The 20,188-nt window shown below is 44.3% G+C and overlaps 1 protein-coding gene across 1 annotated transcript in view; it reads left to right on the forward strand.

Moving 5' to 3' along the window:
* Positions 1-793: 793 nt before the first annotated feature.
* LOC115650591 (NACHT, LRR and PYD domains-containing protein 3-like) overlaps positions 794-20,188 on the forward strand; it is a 41,032-nt gene continuing 21,637 nt past the window's right edge. The window contains exons 1-6 of the mRNA XM_030560775.1: positions 794-1,076; positions 3,982-4,014; positions 4,701-6,465; positions 8,087-8,176; positions 13,566-13,736; positions 17,864-18,034. Of these exons, the coding sequence (XP_030416635.1) occupies positions 794-1,076; positions 3,982-4,014; positions 4,701-6,465; positions 8,087-8,176; positions 13,566-13,736; positions 17,864-18,034 (2,513 nt within the window). The remainder of the gene's footprint in view (positions 1,077-3,981; positions 4,015-4,700; positions 6,466-8,086; positions 8,177-13,565; positions 13,737-17,863; positions 18,035-20,188) is intronic.

A 20,188-nucleotide genomic window follows, 5' to 3' on the forward strand; every position in this document is an offset into this window, starting at 1 on the left:
CAGAGGCCACAGTAGTGCAAAGGAACCTGTTTGTGTGTAATGGTGGCCCCATCTGTTCCTTGGCAGGCTCGGGGCCCGTCTCCTGTTATGTCTGCAATGATTTGCACTCACAAAACTGCACCTGCTGTGACTGATCACAGGTAGAAAAATTGAGGCTGTTTTTAAACCTGTGGCCCTAAGTCTCTAGCTAATAGATTTGATGTAATTAGGTGCATGAGGATAATTCTTATTTAGTTAAGCATTTGTCATATTTTCAATAAGTGGCTTTTCAGGGATCTGACAGACTTTCCTTTGTTCATAAATTCAGTAGGAAGTTTCTAGAGATTTGGTGAACAACAGTTCACCCCCAAAACTTGGTTTAATTTTTAGAGCTATATTCTGTCCCCATTAGTCACCCCGAGTATACCTTACCCACATGTAGTCCCACTGAAATCAACCTGAGTAAAGACGGCAGAATATGGCCTGGAACAACTGGGATGTAGTCACACGAGTCTGCCTGAGCATGGGTACAGCATGATGTCCAAACCTCTTATGACACAGTTATGGCCCGTCAGTTAGAGGAGTATGATTATCCCTATTTACAGATGGGAAAATAGAGGCACTGTAAACAAAGTAAGCTGTCCAGTGCTTCATCTGTGAGGAAAACAACTGAGGAGTTATGAGCCCCATGATTTACTCTCATTAGTAGACTACACTTCTGTCCTATACATGGGGAAAATTGCTGTTATACCCTATTAATTATGAATAACAGGATTTTATTTTGTGTATTAGTTTCCTTTCCTGATACCCAGTGATGGAAAACAGAAGCAGCAGGATCAATGACCTGCTCATACATGCCCTCAACAACCTCTCTCAGGAAGAGTTCAAAGGATTTAAAGACAAATTATCACACTCTGACTTTGAGGGGAAAGGTACCATCCACCGAGGTTGGCTGGAGAATGCTGATGCAATAGATACGAAGAACCTCCTGATGGCATTCTATGGTGGAGACGCTGCAGTAGATGTGGCCATAGAAGTTTTCAATCAAATCAGTCTCAGAGAAGCTGCTGCTGACCTCAGAGAAGAAAGAGAGAATGGTAAGAAACCTAAAGTTCCTAAAAAACCTGGGAGTCTCCCCAAGGAATCTGCCCTGGGGCAGCAGCAGCAGGAGAAGAAGGAGAAACAGACTGATAGCAGGAATGACACATTCTAAATCCCAGCAGGAAGCCAGGGGAGCTCAGAGCAGAGATGCCCAGAGTGGGCCAGATTCTCTAACCGCTCCACTGCCTTTTTTCCACTCAGTGGACACAAGGGGAGCAGAGTCAGCTGGTAACTCTCCCTCTGAGGAAATCCTCAGGGTGTAGAGCTAACAGAGCGGTGCAGGGGGAGTGTCCTGGACAGCGAGAGGTGTGGAGGCGGAGTGACTGGAATTCATCCCCACCTGGGGGACCATTCCTTGGGGACCAGTGGCAGCTGGTGTGAGTTAGAACATCCCCCAGGTGGCTCTAACCTGTTCTGGGGCTGGGACAGTGAATCAATGATCTATAATTGGAAACTGATCACAGAAGAGACTCTGACCCAGCATATTCTCACTAAACAGCTGAACAGGACCTTTCTAGGATTCCAGGCAGGAACTTTATCTTCAAGGCTATATTTAATTAAAGAAACAAATTTAGTAGAATACAACTTGTTGAGTAGCAGCAAACCTAAGGAGCTGCAGTTTCAAAGGCCTCCAGCTGCTTTTCAATGTCCCACAAGAGAGCGAAGTCCAGTTCATGCAATCAGGGTGGTGCTAGCCTGGGGCATCTATGACACCACTTTCACAGTCCTCGAGACTTGTCTACACTTAAATTATATCAGATTAAGGAAGGTCTGAATTTAAACTGAAGTAGCTGTTCCTGAATAACTCCATGTGTAAGAGTCTGTGCTGCATAACTCCATGAATGAGTGCCTTTTTTTCAGTTTAGCTTAATCCACTTTCAACATATTTTAAGCTAACTGGGAGTAAGAGTGTCCACATATAGAGTTGTTATTCCAGAATAACTCCAGATGTAGACAACCCTTCAGACAATGGTTAATGAAGTGCATGGCTGCTCGTACAATCTCACATGTACAGTTTTAAGAGTATAGACTGGCACAGGTGTGGTTAGCTCAGTACCAAATCCCATCTTCAAAGTTAGGTCTTGTAGAATTAGCACGTCCTTTACTCAGTTTCCATGTGGGGGGGGGGGAAAGTGGACCAGATTCAGTCAGTCCATTTGATGTCCAGATTTTTCCAGGCCTTTAAAGAACCAATTCTAAGCTGATGAGACTTGAAATAAGAAAAACATGTAAGGTGCCATTTTAGTTTTTACACCATGCTTGAAAGCCTTTCATTTTTGTGTGTAGAGGCCTCTTCAGCACATGGTTTAAAAACCTTTGCCTCAGGCAGGTCTTAACTGACCAATCTTTTGGATGGGAGCCAAACACTCTAGCCAGCTGAGCAGCTATGGCCAGTATCCCACCCTTATATCAACCCTTAAACTGTCTTACATACAACGTACCTGTGACTTGGCTCTGTTTGAATCGTTTGGGGTCTCCTGGTCAGTTCCAGAGTTTCAAACCACAGCTGTGCCCAAGGGCTGGCCTCAGCCTTTGTCTCTGCACTGTCCTTGTGATGACATTCATAATCCATTAGCATGGCTGTGCAGTTCTCATGGCTTGATCGTGGTATGTCAAACACCGGTTGTGCCAAAGGCAGATGTGTTTCTTCGGTTCCCACCATCTCGCTCATATAACATCTCTTTACGAGCTGCTTGGCTATGGGTGGTGGCATGATCCAGTTCAAAGTGCCTCCATCTTTATCCCACAAGCCACTTCAAATGACACATCATCTTTTTATACAATGGTTGGACAATGCTGCAAAAGCTGTCCCCTTGCACACAGCCTGTGGGTCCAAACTTTATCTCTGACTCATTGCCCGCAGACAAAAAATATTGCAAAGGCTAGATACCTCCTAGAGTCATAGGGCTAAAAGGGACTGCCAGGGTCATCTAGTCTAACCCCTGCCAAGAGCTAAGAGTGACCCTCACTCTTAGCACCTTCTGACAAGACTGACACTGTCAGAAAGAAAACCAGCGGTCTCCTTCTGAAGGGACAGTTTGTGAGCAGGGTGGCCTCTCAGGATTTGCAGGGCTTCTTTTGAAATGTTTTTTCTCTATCAGCCATAATATATTTTCAGTGTGTGCACACATGTATTCAATGTAATTTTTGTATTTTCTTTGTAGTTTTCAGAATAAGCCAAGTAAATAAAGAATGGTATATATTTTCTACTAAACTATTTAAGATATGTAGAAACTTAAGGAAGACCTTTGGTTTGCATTTCCTGCCCCATAATTACTAAACTACAGCTTCCCGTAATATTTCAAGGCTATTTTTATGTATTGAATCCATGTTTAACCCTTTTCATAACATTACTCTCCATTATTGAAAGCACAATAAAAGCCGATACACTTGTACTCCTATATATGGATACCTTAAATTTGGCAAGTGTTACAGTTTAACTGACAAAATAGGCACAGAGTGTGGTAAAAGCAGTCAAAAATGTCATCAACAGTTTTATAGAGAATAGTTTAAACGAGGCTTGCATGTTGTCTCATAATTAATCAATTTTACTAAAAATATATAGATTATTTGTATCTTGGTTAGTAAATTAGCAGAGAAAAAGTAAAATGGCTATTTCTCACACAGCTAGATTTCTTTTAAGCTAGGACATGTGTTTATTTTCTATAAAATAATGTCCCAATTGTCTAAGCTCGTTAGGGCTGGTGCCATCTTTTTGTTCTGTTTGTACAGCAAGGTCCTGAGCCAAGGCTAGGGTTCTTAGATGCTATGTAGTATCATAGCTAATTAATTCTTACTTCTGCAGAGACCACTGACTGGATGAATTGCCCTATCTTCCTTAATTGCGTGACACACTGTGATTCTGTTACACTAACGTTCATCTGCAAATTTCTCTTTCAGCTTTATGTCCTAAACAAACACCCGGAAGACCAAGTATGTGACATTCTAAAAGAAAATTGTGTTGATTACAGATATTAGATCAGAGCAGCCAGATGTTTACCACTAGAAATAAGAAATAACACCTCAGACTGTGTAGTCGGGGGAGGCAGTCAGATACCCCACACTTTCGGTTATCTGAACGCCCAGTTATCCAGCTGCCCAGTTATCCGAGCATTTCAGATGTCCTGCAGGCCATTCAGATAAATAAAATTCTATTGTATGTGCATGGAAGGTCCTATAGCTTTTACTCACATGACTAATTTCAATGGGACAGGGCTGCCCAGAGGGTTCAGGGGCCTGGGACAAAGCTGGGGGAGCTGCAGTGCTTGCACTCACCCGGCTGCGGTCTGGCTCTTCGGCGGCATTTTGGCGGTGGGGGGCCCTTCAGTTGCTCCGCATCTTCAGCAGCCCTGAAGGGCCCCCCACTGCCGAAATATCACCGAAGACCCAGGGCCTGGGGCCAATTGCCCCACCCCCCCCCCCCCCCTTCTGGGCGGCCCTGCAATGGGACTACTTATAATCAGGCCCATAGTTAATTGATTTGGGGATAGTTTATGCTGGAAGTTGCAGTATATGCTTAAAGTAGCATTATTATTGTTTAAATAGCTTAACTGTAACATTAGTGATGTCTTTTTTCTGAATTTCTGATTCCATATTTCTAATGCTTCACATCACCTTAGATTACAGGGTGAAATATAGAGAACACATACAAAACAAATACAGAGTAATAAAAGACTTGAACTCTCGGCTTGGTGAGAACGTGACTCTAAACAGCAGATACACAAAGCTGATTATTGTAAAGAAACATTGTCACAAAAAGGAAAGAGAACATGAAATAATGACCTTGGGATGGAGACATGAAGAAATAATGACTAAGCGAACTAGTTTTATCACCCTGGGTAATTTATTTAAATGTGATGAAGATGGACAAACACCACAAATTGTTGTGCTGCTGGGAGTGGCAGGGATTGGAAAAACCATGACAGCAAGAAAGATTAAGTTTGACTGGGCATCTGGAGAGCTCTATAAGGAAAAGTTTGATTATGCTTTCTACATAAATTGTAGGGAAGTGAACTTTGGCAGTGAGCAAGGAAGAATTGCTGATTTAATTTTAAAGAATTGTCCTAATAAAAATGCACCAGTTGAAGAGATTTTGATAAATCCAGAGAAACTCCTGTTTATAATTGATGGTTTTGATGAATTGAGATTTTCCTTGGATCAGCCAGAAGATAGTCTGTGCTCTGATCCCTGTGAGAAGCAGCCAATGGAAATTACATTGAGCAGTTTAGTTCGGAAAACTGTTCTTCTTGAATCCTATGTAATAATCACTACGAGACCAACGGCTCTGGAGAAACTCAGGCAGTGTTTGGAATGTGCACGTTATGCAGAGATCTTAGGGTTTTCTGCAGCTGAGAGGGAGGAATATTTCCACAATTTTTTAGGGAATGAAGAAAAAGCAAGAAAAGCCTTTAACTTTGTCAAAGAACATGAAATGCTCTTCACCTTGTGCTTTGTCCCCATTGCGTGTTGGATCATCTGCACGGTTCTGAAACAACAGATGGAAGCAGGTGAAGATCTTGCACAAACATCCAAAACAATCACTGGTGTGTATATGCTCTATCTTTTCAGTTTGTTAAAGGGTCACAGCAGCAATTCAAAGAAGCACACACCAGCTAACCTGAAGGGACTTTGTTCCTTGGCTGCAGATGGAATCTGGAGGCAGAAAATACTCTTTGGGGAAGAAGAAATCAAAAAGCACGGCTTAGATATATCTGACTCTCTCCTTCTGAATGAGAACATGTTTCAAAAAGATATTGACTGTGAGTGTGTCTACAGCTTCATTCACCTGAGTTTTCAAGAGTTTTTCGCAACTTTGTTTTATGTGTTGGAGAAAGAAGAAACAACAACTGTGGAAGGTTCAGAAACTGCTATGAACAATGTGAAAAAATTGTTAGAAAACTATGGAAAATCTAGAAATTACTTAATGTTAACAGTGCGATTCCTGTTTGGTCTCTTAAATGAAGAGAGAATGGAGGACATGGAGAAAAAACTTAGCTGCAAAATTTCTCCCAAAATTAAACCAGAATTACTAGAATGGGTTAAAACAAAACCAAAAATATCATCCTTGTCCCTGGAGTCTGAGGAACTGTTCTTGGACCCTGATGAGGAGTTCTCATCCTTTAAACGTAATGCTGAGATGATTTACCAGCTTGAGGAGTTTCACTGTTTGTATGAAATTCAAGAAGAGAGTTTTGTGCAAAGTGCACTAAATCACTTCACTGAGCTATATCTAGCTGAATATAATTTTACCAAAATGGATCAAGTGGCTCTTTCATTTTGTCTAAAAAACTGTCGTAAGCTGGAGACACTTTATCTAAATCTGTGCACGTTTGGATCTGAAGACCCGAATGAAGATTCCCTACGGCCACCCAAGCAGCCACGTTTGTAAGTAGTGTCTGAGATGGAAACATGCCTACATAATTTCTTAAGTAGAGAGAGAAGGTCATTTAAAATGGAAAGATGGCAACAGTATGAGTGACAAAAGTGTTACGGCTGAACTTCAGATCAGTGGGAGCATCTGGGCAGCCAGGTGACATGTCAATGGGGCATTAAGTACCAAAGCAGCTGGTGATTTCAACAGTAAAACTGAAAGGACCTTGTGGAGGGGTATGTGTGTGTGTGTGTGACTTTCTGTTCCCACAGATGGGCTTCCCACTTGTGCGCACTGCTGCCTCCTGTTTCCAAGGAGACCAGGAAGATGGCACTGCTCTGGGGCTGCAGAGAGTCACCCTCTTAATCACATTTAAAGTGTTCACTGAAAAGGCACAACTGCTAAAGCCAGGTGCCCAAATAGTGACATCCAGGGGAAGGCACAAAAGGGATCTTTAAAATCTAAGTTACCCAAGTTACTAATAAATGCAAGAGGGAAGGGTAAAACAAAAGCATCCTCACACACTTACCCTTTTCTTCACCTCATGTGGAGGGTTAACACTCTTTTCCTTCTCCACCCCTGTAGGCTCTCACCCCCACAGGGGTGCTTCTCCTGACCTAGACCCCAAACTCCAGGAATGTCCCACTCCCTCCCTTGTCAATCTCTGTCTTAGTAAGGGGATTCACATCATAATCTTGTCTCCTGCCACAGAGATGGGACACTGGGAAAGGGTGCCGGAATCAGGAGGACAATTCACTGAACATGTGCTAACTGATGACAGAAAAAAAATATCTGCCCCATATTATTAGTGCATGCTGCACTTTGCACAAAATAGGTGAGGGCAAGAGTGAGGTGATTATGGGTGGCTGGGAATAGGGAATGCAGAGAGGTTCTGTTGGTTCTGGATTCATGTCTTCAAGCTGGTGGACTTTTACTAGCCCTGAGAAAAACAGTGCAATGCTCGAGTCCATTTCAAGCCCTTCTGTTTTATAGCGGTTCTTATAACATGCTCATCACTATCATCTGAGGGATTGCCAGTAGAGCATTAAGACATGCGACACTATCAGGTGGTGGTTGTTCTCTCATCATCTCCCCAGAGGGAGAAGTGTGTGCAGCAGAGGTGAAAGTAACATAAAAGACTTACCGACTCCGGGCCCCTGGAAGGGGCGGGACCTTGGGCAGAAGGGGCGGGCCTGGGGTGTCAGCCTCTCCCAGCCAGCCCTTTCATGCTGCCCGGCCTGCACCATCTGGGGCTCTGGAAAGGATTTAAAGCAGCAGCAGCTGCCTCATTTGCTCTTCCCTGTTGGTGGCCCGGGGTGGAGAAGGGGGAAAGGGACCGTGACGTTAAAGCGCTTTAATTTCAACTGTGTATGGGTCCACTTCTTACTGGTACACCATACTGGCCTGTACCGGCTCACTTTCACCTCTGATGTGCAGTGTCATGTTTTGTGTGTGTGTGTGTGTGTGTGCATGACCACTGGATGGCTCCCTTGTGACTCCCACTCACAGACTCATGGAGTAACTCATATGCAGTGTATGATTACGCCATCCAAGAGAATATTATCATGTTCAGGAAAGAGAATTAAAATCTGTTTCCAGAGATCAACATAGAAAATTTCTATTCTCTCTTTTTAGGGAACAGCATCAGGATGAGCCGACATGTTCACATATTTACCTGCTTTGTCAAGCATTGAAGGAGCCAAACTGTAAATTAAAGAAACTAAAGTAAGAAGCTGTTTTTTGTCTTTAAAGGCCTCATATATTGTTGTTATCCCAGAAGTTCTACAGCACCGTAGCTCTCTTGACCCTGTCTGCTGTAGTGACTATATAGAATTGTTTAGGTGCTCAGGAATTTAAATTTCCATTTACCGTATACTCCCTATTGCCCAAATAGCTTGGGGGGGACATAGATTTTATATGGATAATTGGGAGTTTGGATAACGAAGAAACAGGGGCATGTCCCCGCTCATTCACTCCCATGACAGTGGAGCCGTAGAGAGCTCCCTGCACTGCCTCATACACTGATCCCTATAGGAGTAAGGTGCGGTGGCTGGTGGTGTGGTCCTCAGAGTGTAGAGCAGAGAGCCCCAGCCAAGACTGCTCTCCCTTGCCAGCACCACAGCTTTCTTGCACAACACCGCCAGACCCGGGTCACCAGTGGGCAGGATTGAACTGGGGACCTTGGTGCATGAGCGTCTACAGCATGAGCTAAAAGCCAGCTTGCTGTTATCTAAGGCTGTAGAGCAAATTCATTTTATATCTCTCTCTAAGTGGTCTCGGTGACAGTAGATGGGACAGAACAGCACACCTATGAGGTGTGTGGGTTACATTTGCACCTACAGGAATCACCTGCACGGAAGGCTACAGTTCTGGTGGGACAGCGCAGACTCCTAGTCAGAGTTCTCTGCTATCACACACCACGGTGTAGGTGGTGCAACCTAGTGGTCCGAGCAGGAGTCTGGCCTAATGGTTGGAGCAGAATCATCCAGACTGACCTGATCTAGAACACAGGCCATCGAACTTCCCCTAGAGCATATCTTTTAGAAAAACATCCAATCTTGATTTTAAAATTGACAGTGAATGGAGACTCCACCATGACCCTTGCTAAATTGTTCCAATGGTTAATTACTTTCTCTTAACATATATGCCACATTTCCAGTCTGAATTTGTCTAGCTTCAGTGTCCAGCCATTGGATCCTACTGTAACTTTCTCTGCTAGATTGAAGAGCCCATTATAAAATATTTATACCCCATGTAGGTACTTGTAGACTGTAATCAAGTCATCCTTTAAACTTATCTTTGTTAAACTAAAATGATTGAGCTATAGGTAATAATTGGAGATATACCAATCTCCTAGAACTGGAAGGGACCTTGAAAGGTCATCGAGTCCAGCCCCCTACCTTCACTAGCAGGACCAATTTTTGCCCCAGATCCCTAAGTGGCTCCCTTGAGGACAGAACTCACAACCCTAGGTTTAGCAGGCCAATGCTCAAACCAGCTCTGTGAGGTTATCGCTATAAGGCAGGTTTTCTAATCCTTTAATCATTCTCATGGATTTTCTCTGAACTCTCTCCAATTTATCAATATCTTTCTTCAATTGTGGACACCAGAACTGGACACAATATTACAGAAGTGGTCACACAAGAATCTCATACAGAGGTAAAATAACCTCTACACTCTTGCTTGAGATTCCTCTTGATAGGCATCCAAGGATCACATTAGCTCTTTTAACCACAGCGTTGCACTGACAGATCATGTTCAGCTGATTATCAACCACAATCCCCTAATCTTTTTCAAAGTCATTGCTTCCAAGAACAAAGTCTCCCTTTCTATAAATATGATCTACATTCTTTGTTCTAGATGTATACATTTACATTTGGCCATATTAAAACATATATTTGTTTGCTTGCAACCATCTTACCAGGTGATCCACTGTGTATCAGTGACCTGTCCTCTTCATTATTTACCAATTCTCCCAATTTTTGTGTCATCTGCAAACTTTATCAGAAATGATTTTATGTTTTCTTCCAGGTCATTGATAAAAATGTTAAATAGCATAAGGCCAAGAACTGCTCCCCATGAGACCCCACTAGAAATACACCTCAATAATGACTCCTCGTTTACAGTTACATTTTAAGACCTATCACTTAGCTAGTTTTTAATCCATTTAATGTGTGCAATGTTAATTTTGTATCATTCTAGTTTTTTAATCAAAATGTCTTGCAGTAGCAAGTGAAATGCCTTGCAGAAGCCTACGTGTATTACATCAGTACTGTTCCTTTATTAGTCAAATCTGTAATCTCATCATAAAGAGATATCAAATTAGTTTGGCAGGACATATTTTTCATAGAACCATACTGATTGTTATTAACTTTATTACCCTTCCATAAATCTTTATTAATCAAGTCCCATATCAGCCACTCCAGTAACTTGCCTGGGATCAGTGTCTGTCTGACAGGCCTATAGTTACTTGGATCATTCCATTTACCCTTTTTAAATATTGGCACAATACTATCTTTCTTCCAGCCTTCTGGAATTCCCAGCTGTTCCAAGACTTACTGAAAATCAACATTAATGGCCCAGTGAGCTCCTTAGTCAGCTCTTTAAAAGCTAGGTGAGCATGGGGGCATGGCTCAAACAGCAAACAAAACAGTGGTTTAATCTAGCTCTCCGCAATAAATGGGGGAGAAATTAAAACAATTTAAGAAGATAAAAAGAACTAAGCCAACCTGAATCCACAGATCTGTGCCCTATATATGAATAACGCCTCTTGGAGCCAGTTTTAAAAAGAAGGCTGAAGAAAGCTGGACAGCTCCCAATCCCAGGGAGCAGACTCTGAGGGAGAATATCCAACTACAGAATCCAGAGCCCTCAGCCTGCAGAATATATTAATAATTACTATGCAAATGGGGAGATGTTGAACTGGACCCTCATTATCCTGTAAAGAGACAGAGGGTGAGTGCAATAAAAATAATTAAAATTGTAATATTGTCTCTGGGGGAGGAAGTGTGTCCTTAGTGGCCATTTTGGAAAGGTCAGACAAATGAACAGGAAGTGTGGTGGCAGCCATCTTGAGAGAGATGTAACAAGCAGGAAGGAAAGACAAGAAGAAGCTCTAGATGTCTAGGAAAGGAAAGATCTCCTCTTGTACAAACGTCTGATTCCCCTAAAACAAAGATATGGCCACAAAAAGTAGTAATGGCCCTTCAGCAAACAAACTATGGAGGCAGGTGGAGAAGCACCAGCCACTAAGGCTGATCTGAAGGACCTGCTGTTAGAAATCTAAGAAATGAATGAGTAGGGTGATCAGATGTCCCATTTTTAAAGGGACAGTCCCATTTTTTGGGACTTTTACTTATATAGGCACCTTTTACCCCACCCCCACCCCCTATCCCATTTTTTCACAGTTGCTTTCTGGTCACCCTATGAATAAGGAAATGAGGGAAGAGTAATGCAGGCTTACGTTAAAGATATAAAATGAAATTAATGCTAAACTAACAGATGTGGAAATAGGATTAAATGAACAATCCAACAGAATTACTACTCTAGACTGAAGAATCCAAATAATTAAAAAAAGAGAACAAGAAATAGAATTGAAGCTGCAAGACATGAAAATTAAAGAATGCAGGAATAACTTAAGGATTAAAGGTTTTGCAAAGGAGAATGAAGGGAGAAATCTGCTGGACATATTGGTCAATATTTTTCATACCATTAAAACTAAGTAATAAAGATGCATTCATACCGAGAGGGCTCACAGATCTTTTTTCTCCGGGCCCTAAGCAGACTCCAGAACAGAAATGGGATTGTCCATCTACACTATTATCAAGACAAGGATAAAATACTGAGGGTTATGAGAGAGAGAGCTGAACCATTGATGATTCTTAATCAGCCCATACAAATGTTCCCAGATCTGGCAACTGCAACCTTTAGAAAGTGAAGAGAATATACTAGGTGTCCACATTTCTTGGAGAGAACAATATAAGATATGAGAAGTTTCCCATTTAGATTAACATTTAGATGGAAGAGCAGATGTCTGTCTCAGATCCAAAAGAAAGGACACTAGTACTTATGAGTACAGGTGAATCAGCTCAAGAAAAATCCGAAGGGGATCAAGGGCATCAGTCCCCCAGGTCGCCAAGAGTCAGTGAGATCAAAGAGAGCCTAAATAGCTTTAAAAGATGCATCATTAAGACAACTGAGCAGACATGAGAGGAGAAGAAAAAGTCCAGATCCCAAAGAACACGATCAATACTGTAAGACATACAATAAATAATGGATATTATATCCATGTGGTTATAATGAAAAAGGGTTAGAGTTAAATGGAAGCTGCATGCAGGATAGTTTACTCTGTGTGAATATAGTATCTGTAATGGTTATAACATTATAGATTTTTTAATGTTGTGAATTATATTTATATTATATAAACAAAAGTTAATAACAAAATAGCAGGAGACCTAGGTCTGCCTTATTGAAGTAAGTTTGACTTTAAAGTACTCACAAACATTCCAAAATTTACATTAATTGCAAATGGGTCATCTATGGTGGAATATTTTAAGAATAAATGAACTCAAAGATAGCATTATAATCTCAGAATGCCCAGTGTTAAAAAGGTGTTTGATAAGATTATATAAGGCTTGGTTCTTGAAACATTAATGAAAGAAAGAAAAGAAAACCTTCCTTCAATAGGGAGCTAATGTGCAGTTTTATAGCCCCACAGCCAAGCCCTGCCAGCCTGAGTCGGGTGGTCAGGGCCAGCTGCAGCCGTGCCATGGGTCGTTTATTGCACTGTGGACATGCCCTGTAGGCCCAGCCTGTGAGACTTGTCCAGGGAAAGCTCTAGGCATTTGCCACCCCAAGCATGCTGCCGAAGCTGCTGGACCAGCAGACCCTCCACAGGCATGCTGCCAAAGGCAGCCTGCCTGCCGCCCTCGCGGCGACCAGCAGAGCATCCTCAGGGGCTTGCTGCCCCAAGCATGCGCTTGGCGTGCTGATGCCTGGAGCTGCCCCTGGACTCGGCTTCCTAGGGAAATTCCAGCCTATTCTAGTCTATGGTCAAGTCCAGAGAAAATGGGAGAGGGAGGGAGGACTCAAGAGCTGGCAAAATGGAACCCATCCCTTAGCCCTGAATGTTCAACACTAAGTATCCCATAGATGGAGGTTTGTTTGCTGAGCCCTAAGTAGAAATGATGGAACAGAGAGAAGAATAGGCTCCCCCTCCTCCTCCCCATTCACAGAACTGTAACATACCTTCCAGCAGTGTGTTCATTATTTCCCAGTGAGATTCCTTTTGCTTTTCCTTCCTTTCCCATCCTCTGATCCCTCACTGATAATAGTTTCTTTATTAGGGGGAACCTAAGTGTTTCTGCTCAGGGGATGGAGTTAGGGAACTTTGCCTTTGAATAACATTTGTATGTGGAATAAAGGATCAGTGAGAGCTACAGGTGCATGTGGATTGAAACCCACAAATGGTCATATGATCCTCAGCATTCACTAGCACAATGCAGTGATTTTATTCCCAGAACAAAGGACTCTTTCTAGGGACACACTGGTACCCACTGAGGAACCGGACAGACAGAGGTGCTCATTTTCCTCTCTGTTTATCTGTCTCCTGCAGGCTTACTAACGACCATCTCACGGACGCTTGTTATAGGGATCTCTCTTCTGCTCTTAGTACCAAACAGACCCTGACTGAGCTGGACCTGTCAATGAACAACCTGGGAGACTCGGGAGTGAGATTGCTGTGTGAGGGACTGAACCATCCAACCTGCAAATTGCAGAAATTGGGGTGAGTATTTGCAGGTTTCTTTCTGTAAAGAACTCAGCAGGCCAGGACGATGGTGTGTGACATCAGCTCTTGTAGGAGCACGCAGAGGCTTGAGCATCAGGAGTGTCAGTGGCTCCCCACAGCCTGGTGGCTGGTCATTTTTGGAGAACAGAAGATATAAATAAGGATGGTCCCAAACCAGAGCACTAATTCCAAACTCCCTAAAAGTGATCTTCACTGAAATGGATTTTTGAATAAAAATTGAAGCATAATCTCACTTTCTGAGGGAAAAGCCCATTTTAAACACCACTTTATGATCTTTAAAACAATTTTACATATTTTTGCATCTAAGCATCTAAGGCAGAGGTGTGAAACTCACTCAGGGAAGAGGGCTGATTTGTATGGTTAATTGTAGTTTGTGGGCCAATACAATACATAAATGTAAATACAATGTAAATACATAAATGTAAATACAATGTACTTCCTATGATCCACAATAGTCTCCTTCCCTGATAGCAACAATCAAGGGGACAATTTGGGCTTATGTAGTAACATTGTTTTGTTTATTATTTGTTCCACGCTTTCTTGCCACATCCTTCCTCAGTGAGAAAATCTGCTCCCCTTTAAGGCCACTGCATTTTTGCCCTTGGTTTCTTTTCCTTCTTCATCCTTCTTTCTGTTTCTCTTCCTCTTGCTGGTGTTTGGGAGTTTGCTCTGTTCCATGTCTCTGCCTTTTCTTCTCTGTAGCAACTTCCAATCTGCAAGCTACTGGGTTTCACTCCCACCCCTGCCTTCCTCTTCCAGCCACCAAAATGATCAGTGATTTAAAGCCCATTGATGATGGTTCAGTGTCAATGTTCACTAAGTTGATACTCCAATCAGATTACCAGGTGACAGGAGAGTTCAGATCTCCGAGTTGTTGTTTCAGGCTGTGTGCCGACTCAGGTAAACATCATTTTAACAGTTACACTGGATTCACATTGAGAAGATGATCTCTGCTGCCATATAGGCTAGAAACTTATTTTGTTTAAATGGCAGCTTAGATTCTGGAGAATCTGAGAATGTCACATGGGCTGCATAAATATATCATGCATGTCAGATCCTCCTGCAGGCTGCATGCTTGGTGCCCTCAGTGTAAGGGGTTCCCAGGTTCCATGGTTGATCTGGGCAGGGTTAAGGAAGTAAAGGGGAAGCCGGTGTGGAGGAAGCTACCTAATGGGGAGGCACTGGCGCTTTACCAGGGGCGGCTCTAGACATTTTGCCGTCCCAAGCACGGTGGCATGCCGCGGGGGGCACTCTGCCGGTCACTGGTCCCGCGGCTCCGGTGGACATCCCGCAGGCTTGCCTGTGGATGGTCCGCTGGTCCCGCGGCTCCACTGAAGCCGCGGCACCAGCGGACTCTCTGCAGGCATGCAGCCGAAGGCATGCTGGGGCCTGGAGCCGCCCCTGGTCCTTTCCCCTTCCAGCTGACGAGGTCTTGGGAAGTTCTTACCCAGTATGATGAGTTGATTTCCTCTTGCTTTTAGATCTTGTTTTTCACAATAAAGCAAGACCCAATGAAAGGGACTTGAAGTGAGTTGTAGCTGGGACTTAATTTTTCCTCACTAGCTGGTGAGTCTGCCCATTGGCTACCACTGTGCCATAGGGAAAGAGGAAACCCTGTATTTGGAATACTCCCTTGGGAAAGGCCAAACTCAGCCTTTGGTGAGCAACATCCAGGCCTCAGTGGACAAGCCTACGCCTATGTCATGATTACAGGGCTAGCTACACCCTGTCCCCTTTCAGGTCTCTCTGAGTGCTCCCACCCGGACCTCTAGTCCTTGCTTCACTCTGGATGGAATCATGCAGCTTCCTCACTCTTAGACCAGGCCCAGGGCAGCAGTCGCCTTTGTGTCCATGGTGATTGCCCTGCGAGTTTGACTGGTTCAGCCAGTACCTGTGTATCCACCGCAATTATCGTGCAGGTCTGAGTGGGTTCGACACCTGCAATTCTTCCCTCTGGGAGTCTGTGACTAGTTAAACCCAGTGGCCAGAACAGCCTTCTGAGAATACAAGTATTGTTTATTTAATAAGAAGAAAGCCTTTTAGGGCAAAAAAGATTTCAAAACAGCAGAGTCTACATGCATAGCTATCTTCCCCAGAATCCTATCACCCCACTCCGTCTCCGCTGGAGGTCCAGGCTGGTCAAGCTTCCTCAGACATGCTAGTAGATTCTGGGGTGTGACCCTCTGTTTCCCTTTGCCTTAGCTCTAGCTCACTATGTGTGTCTCCTTGAGGAAGCATGTCTCCCCTTAAACCCTTCTATGGTCCCCTAGTATAAAAGTGGAATCTTGTGTCCCAGCAGGAGGGGGAGCCAGTAATACCCAGGCTAATAGTTCTGGCATTGTCCCTTGATGGTGTGGTGTTAGGTGGTTATCTCAAGCAATCTCCCCCTTCCTGACAGCCCTGCTATTAAGCTGGCAGTACGAAGTTGGTCATGGCAAATCAGCAGGAGCTAGAGGTGTAGGTGTTTTCTTTTGGAGGTGGGCAGATCTACTGGTGGAAAGTGTGCATTGCTTATTTGCACTTGCTCGAAGCATAGTCAGCCTTGCACGCTGCAGGTCATTTTCATCCGGTATGGCCCTCCAGGCAGTTTTAGGAGTGATGGCATCTCGCTGAAGTTTTGGGGGATTTATATGAACCAACGTATATAAATTAGATGAGAATATGTGGCTAAGGCAGCCACTAAAGATATGGGTGGCTGTGTTCAGCTCTGAAGCAACAAGATGTGTGGGCTGACTCCTGCCCCACACTGCTGCACAATATTCTGCTGGAGCAAACACTAGTGTCAGGACTGAAGTTTGCAGAACATTGGCCTCTGCTCCCCAGGAGGCACAGGAGGTGAACTTTTTCCTTAAATGAGACTGGTATGTTAGCCTGCAGTCCAGTTTGAGTCTTAAATAAATGACAACTGGTTGGAAAGGAAGTGGATGATCCTCTACACAGAGCGTAAGAGGCTGATTAAGAAGCACTGGTCATGTGCTCCCTGATCAGTTTCCATGCTAAGGTCAGATCCTAGGCTGCTGTCAATCAGCAAAGCTCCACTAACTTCAAAGTAGCTTGTCTGATTTACGCCATCTCAGCAATCGGCCTTGCACTCACTGGAAATTCAGTCGAGGTTTCTTAAGGGAAGTCATTTGGCATCTATAAGTTTCTTCTTAACATTGTGCACTTGTATGTAACAGGTACAATACATCAGGGCTCAGTCATTCTATCCACCCTTTCAGTTCTTCCCAAATGCTCTGCAATTTAACTCCTAAGCTTCTGATCTCTCCCCAGCCACATCCCTTCCATATCATTTAATGAGTTCAACACACACACATTTTCCACGAGCACCTTTAGGTCACTGTTTATTGCATTGTCTGCTCGGAGCTGTTAAAATTGCACTAACAAAACGGCACTACTCCCAGTGCAGCTGCTAGGGTGTTAAGAACAGACAGTGGCATTTCCCCTAAGAGCAGGGCTAGGCATTCCAGTAGCTGAGACTGTTGGCAGGCAGTCTGTCCCTGGTAGAAGTGCAATGGTGAAAGACGGTAACAGTTTTCATTGTAGGCCCAGCCTGTGAGACTGCCCTCCCTAGGGAAATTGAGGCTTCCTTTAGTGTGCAGCCAAGCCCAGGCAACACGGAGAGTGAGGAGGGACTTGAGATAAGGCAATACTCACCCCTCCCTGAATATTCAATACTGTGTACCCCATAGATGGCGACTTGTTTGTGGAGTCCTAAGTAGAAATGATGCAGCAAGAGAGAGAGGAATGGACTGCGCCCATCCGCAAAACTGCAATAGACTTTCCAATGATGTTCCTTTCCCTCTCTTTCTTCCCCTTCCTATTCTATCAAGTGCAATAAAGCTTCTTTAGTAGGGGAAACCCAAATGTTTTTGCTCAGGAGATGGAGTTTGGGAACTTTGCCTTAGAAAAATGTTCATGTATGGAACACAGGACCAATGAAAGCTACAGATGCCCAGGATTGAAATTGACACCTGGTCATGTGGTCCTCAGCATACAATATTACAGCTCTGTAATCTTTATTCCCAAATTAAAGGAATCTTCCTAGAAACCCACTGAGACAGAAGCGCTCATTTCCCTCTCTGATTATCTGTCCCCTGCAGGCTTTCTAACTGCCATCTCACGGCCGTGTGTGGTGGGGATCTTTCCTCTCTTCTCAGCACCAAACCCACCCTGATGGAGCTCGATATAGGGGAGAACAACCTGGGGGATTCAGGTGTGCAGCAGCTGTGTGAGGGACTGAAACATCCACACAGCAAACTGCAGAAGCTGCGGTGAGTATTTCTAAGTTTCTCTTCTGAAAAGAACTCAGCAGGGTCTGGGGACCGTGTGTGGTGTCAGCTCTCTGCAATACAGGGTGAGGCTGAAAGCCGAGCGTCCCTCCAGCCCCTGACATGTCAGTGGCTCCCAACATCCCGATGGCTCCTCATGTTTGGAAAATGGAACATATAAAGAAAGACGAGCCCAAACTGGAGCCCTAGTTCAACCCTCCCCATCTGAAACTGAGGACTAAGTTGTAGTAATATTCACTAAAAATATAAGTCCAATAAGGCTTAAAGCATGATCTCACTCCCTTTGATAACAACCAGTTCTTAGAATTATCTTTAAAACAATGTTATGTTTACTGTGATTTAAGATGAATGAAAGGACAAGAGGCCTTACAAAGCCTCAGAATCCGAAATCTCTCACAGCCCTGCCTAAGGGAGGGAGGGAGAGAGATTCTGTGTAAGCCCTGGTCTACACTACGAGTTTAGGTAGAATTTAGCAGAGTTAGATCGATTTAACCCTGCACCCATCCACATGACGAAGCCATTTTTGTCAACTTAAAGGGCTCTTAAAATCAATTTCTATACTCCACCCCGACGAGGAGATTAGTGCTGAAATGGACCCTGCTGGGTTGAATTTGGGGTAGTGTGGATGCAATTTGACCGTGTTGGCCTCCAGGAGCTATCCCAGAGTGTTCCATTGTGACTGCTCTGGACAGCACTCTCAACTCAGATGCACTGGCCAGGTTGACAGGAAAAGTCCCGTGAACTTTTGAATTTAATTTCCTGTTTGGCCACCATGGCGAGCTGATCAGCACAGGTGACCATGGAGTCCCAGAATTGCAAAAGAGCTCTAGCATGGACCGAACAGGAGCTACTGGATCTGATCACTGTATGGGGAGACAAATCCGTGCTATCAGAACTCTGTTCCAAAAGACTAAATCATTAAGCACAGCCAGACACCAGGGTGCTTGGAAGAGCACAGCAGGATGTGCTGCACATCAGAGAAGCTTTGAAAACCAGTTTCACAACCAGGCTATGCTGTGAAAGTTCTGTTCGTTTCTCCTTGATGAAAACTCACCCCCTTGGGTCACTCTACTTCCCTGTAAGCCAACTGCCCTCCTCCTGTGATCTCTGCTTGCAGAAGCAATAAAATCATTGTTTCAGATTCATGCATTCTTTATTAATTCATCACACAAATGGGGGGATAACTTCCAAAGTAGCCCAGGAGGGGTGGGAAGCACAGGGGTGGGGTAGTTTTAGGGGCACCTCCTAGAATGGCATGCAGCTCATCGTAGAAGCGGGATGTCTGGGGCTCTGACCCAGAGCAGCCATTTGCCTCTCTGGTTCTTTGGTAGGCTTGCCTGATATTCCAGGCAGGACTGAATCTCCATTAGATAAAACTTAAAGAAGGGAATGACCTGGAGTCACTCCTGTTTATGTCCAGGTGCCCCCGACCAACCTCACTGAGGCTGGCCAGGAGCACCCATGTCTGCCCAGGAGCCCCTGACCGACCTCACCGAGGCTGGCCAGGAGGAACCTGGAGATAGCAGCAGACAGTACAATACAGCTGCTAACCATCTTCGCTAACTTGCAAAGGCAAGGAGCTGCTGCTGAGTAGCACTGCAGTACCCTGTCTGCCAGCAGCACCCAGGACACGTACGGTGACAGTGAGCTGAGTGGGCTCCATGCTCAACGCTAGCCTTGGTACTGTGGACTCACTCCGCTGACTTAATGGTCTTAAGTGGGGACACACACAATCAACTATATCAAATTGATTTCTAAAAAATCAACATATTAAATCAACCTAATTTTGTAGTGTAGACATACCCCAAGGGAGGCAGAATTCCTCCTGAACATCCTTTGCCTGCAGGGGAATTTGCCTGCAGCTAATCTCTTCCGGGAGCTGCAGCATGTTCTTCTGTTTGTTCAGCTGGCTGTGCTGGCCAGTGAATCGTGGAACTTTATCATGCCCCCTTCTGCTCTGCTCTTGCCTGCTTTGGTGCTACTTTTGCCACCGCGGTGCGGAGAGAAGGAATGCAAGGGCTTTGGCTGTGCCCAGCCTCAGTGCAGGGTGCAAGGAGAGGGAGGCTTCCTGTGCTTTTCCCTCCCCTTGAGCACAGGAAGCCTCCCTCTTGAAATGACTTCATTTTTCCACTCCAG

Source organism: Gopherus evgoodei, chromosome 4 (genome assembly GCF_007399415.2).
Source record: "Gopherus evgoodei ecotype Sinaloan lineage chromosome 4, rGopEvg1_v1.p, whole genome shotgun sequence".
In the NCBI taxonomy this organism is placed as follows: Eukaryota; Metazoa; Chordata; order Testudines; family Testudinidae; genus Gopherus; species Gopherus evgoodei.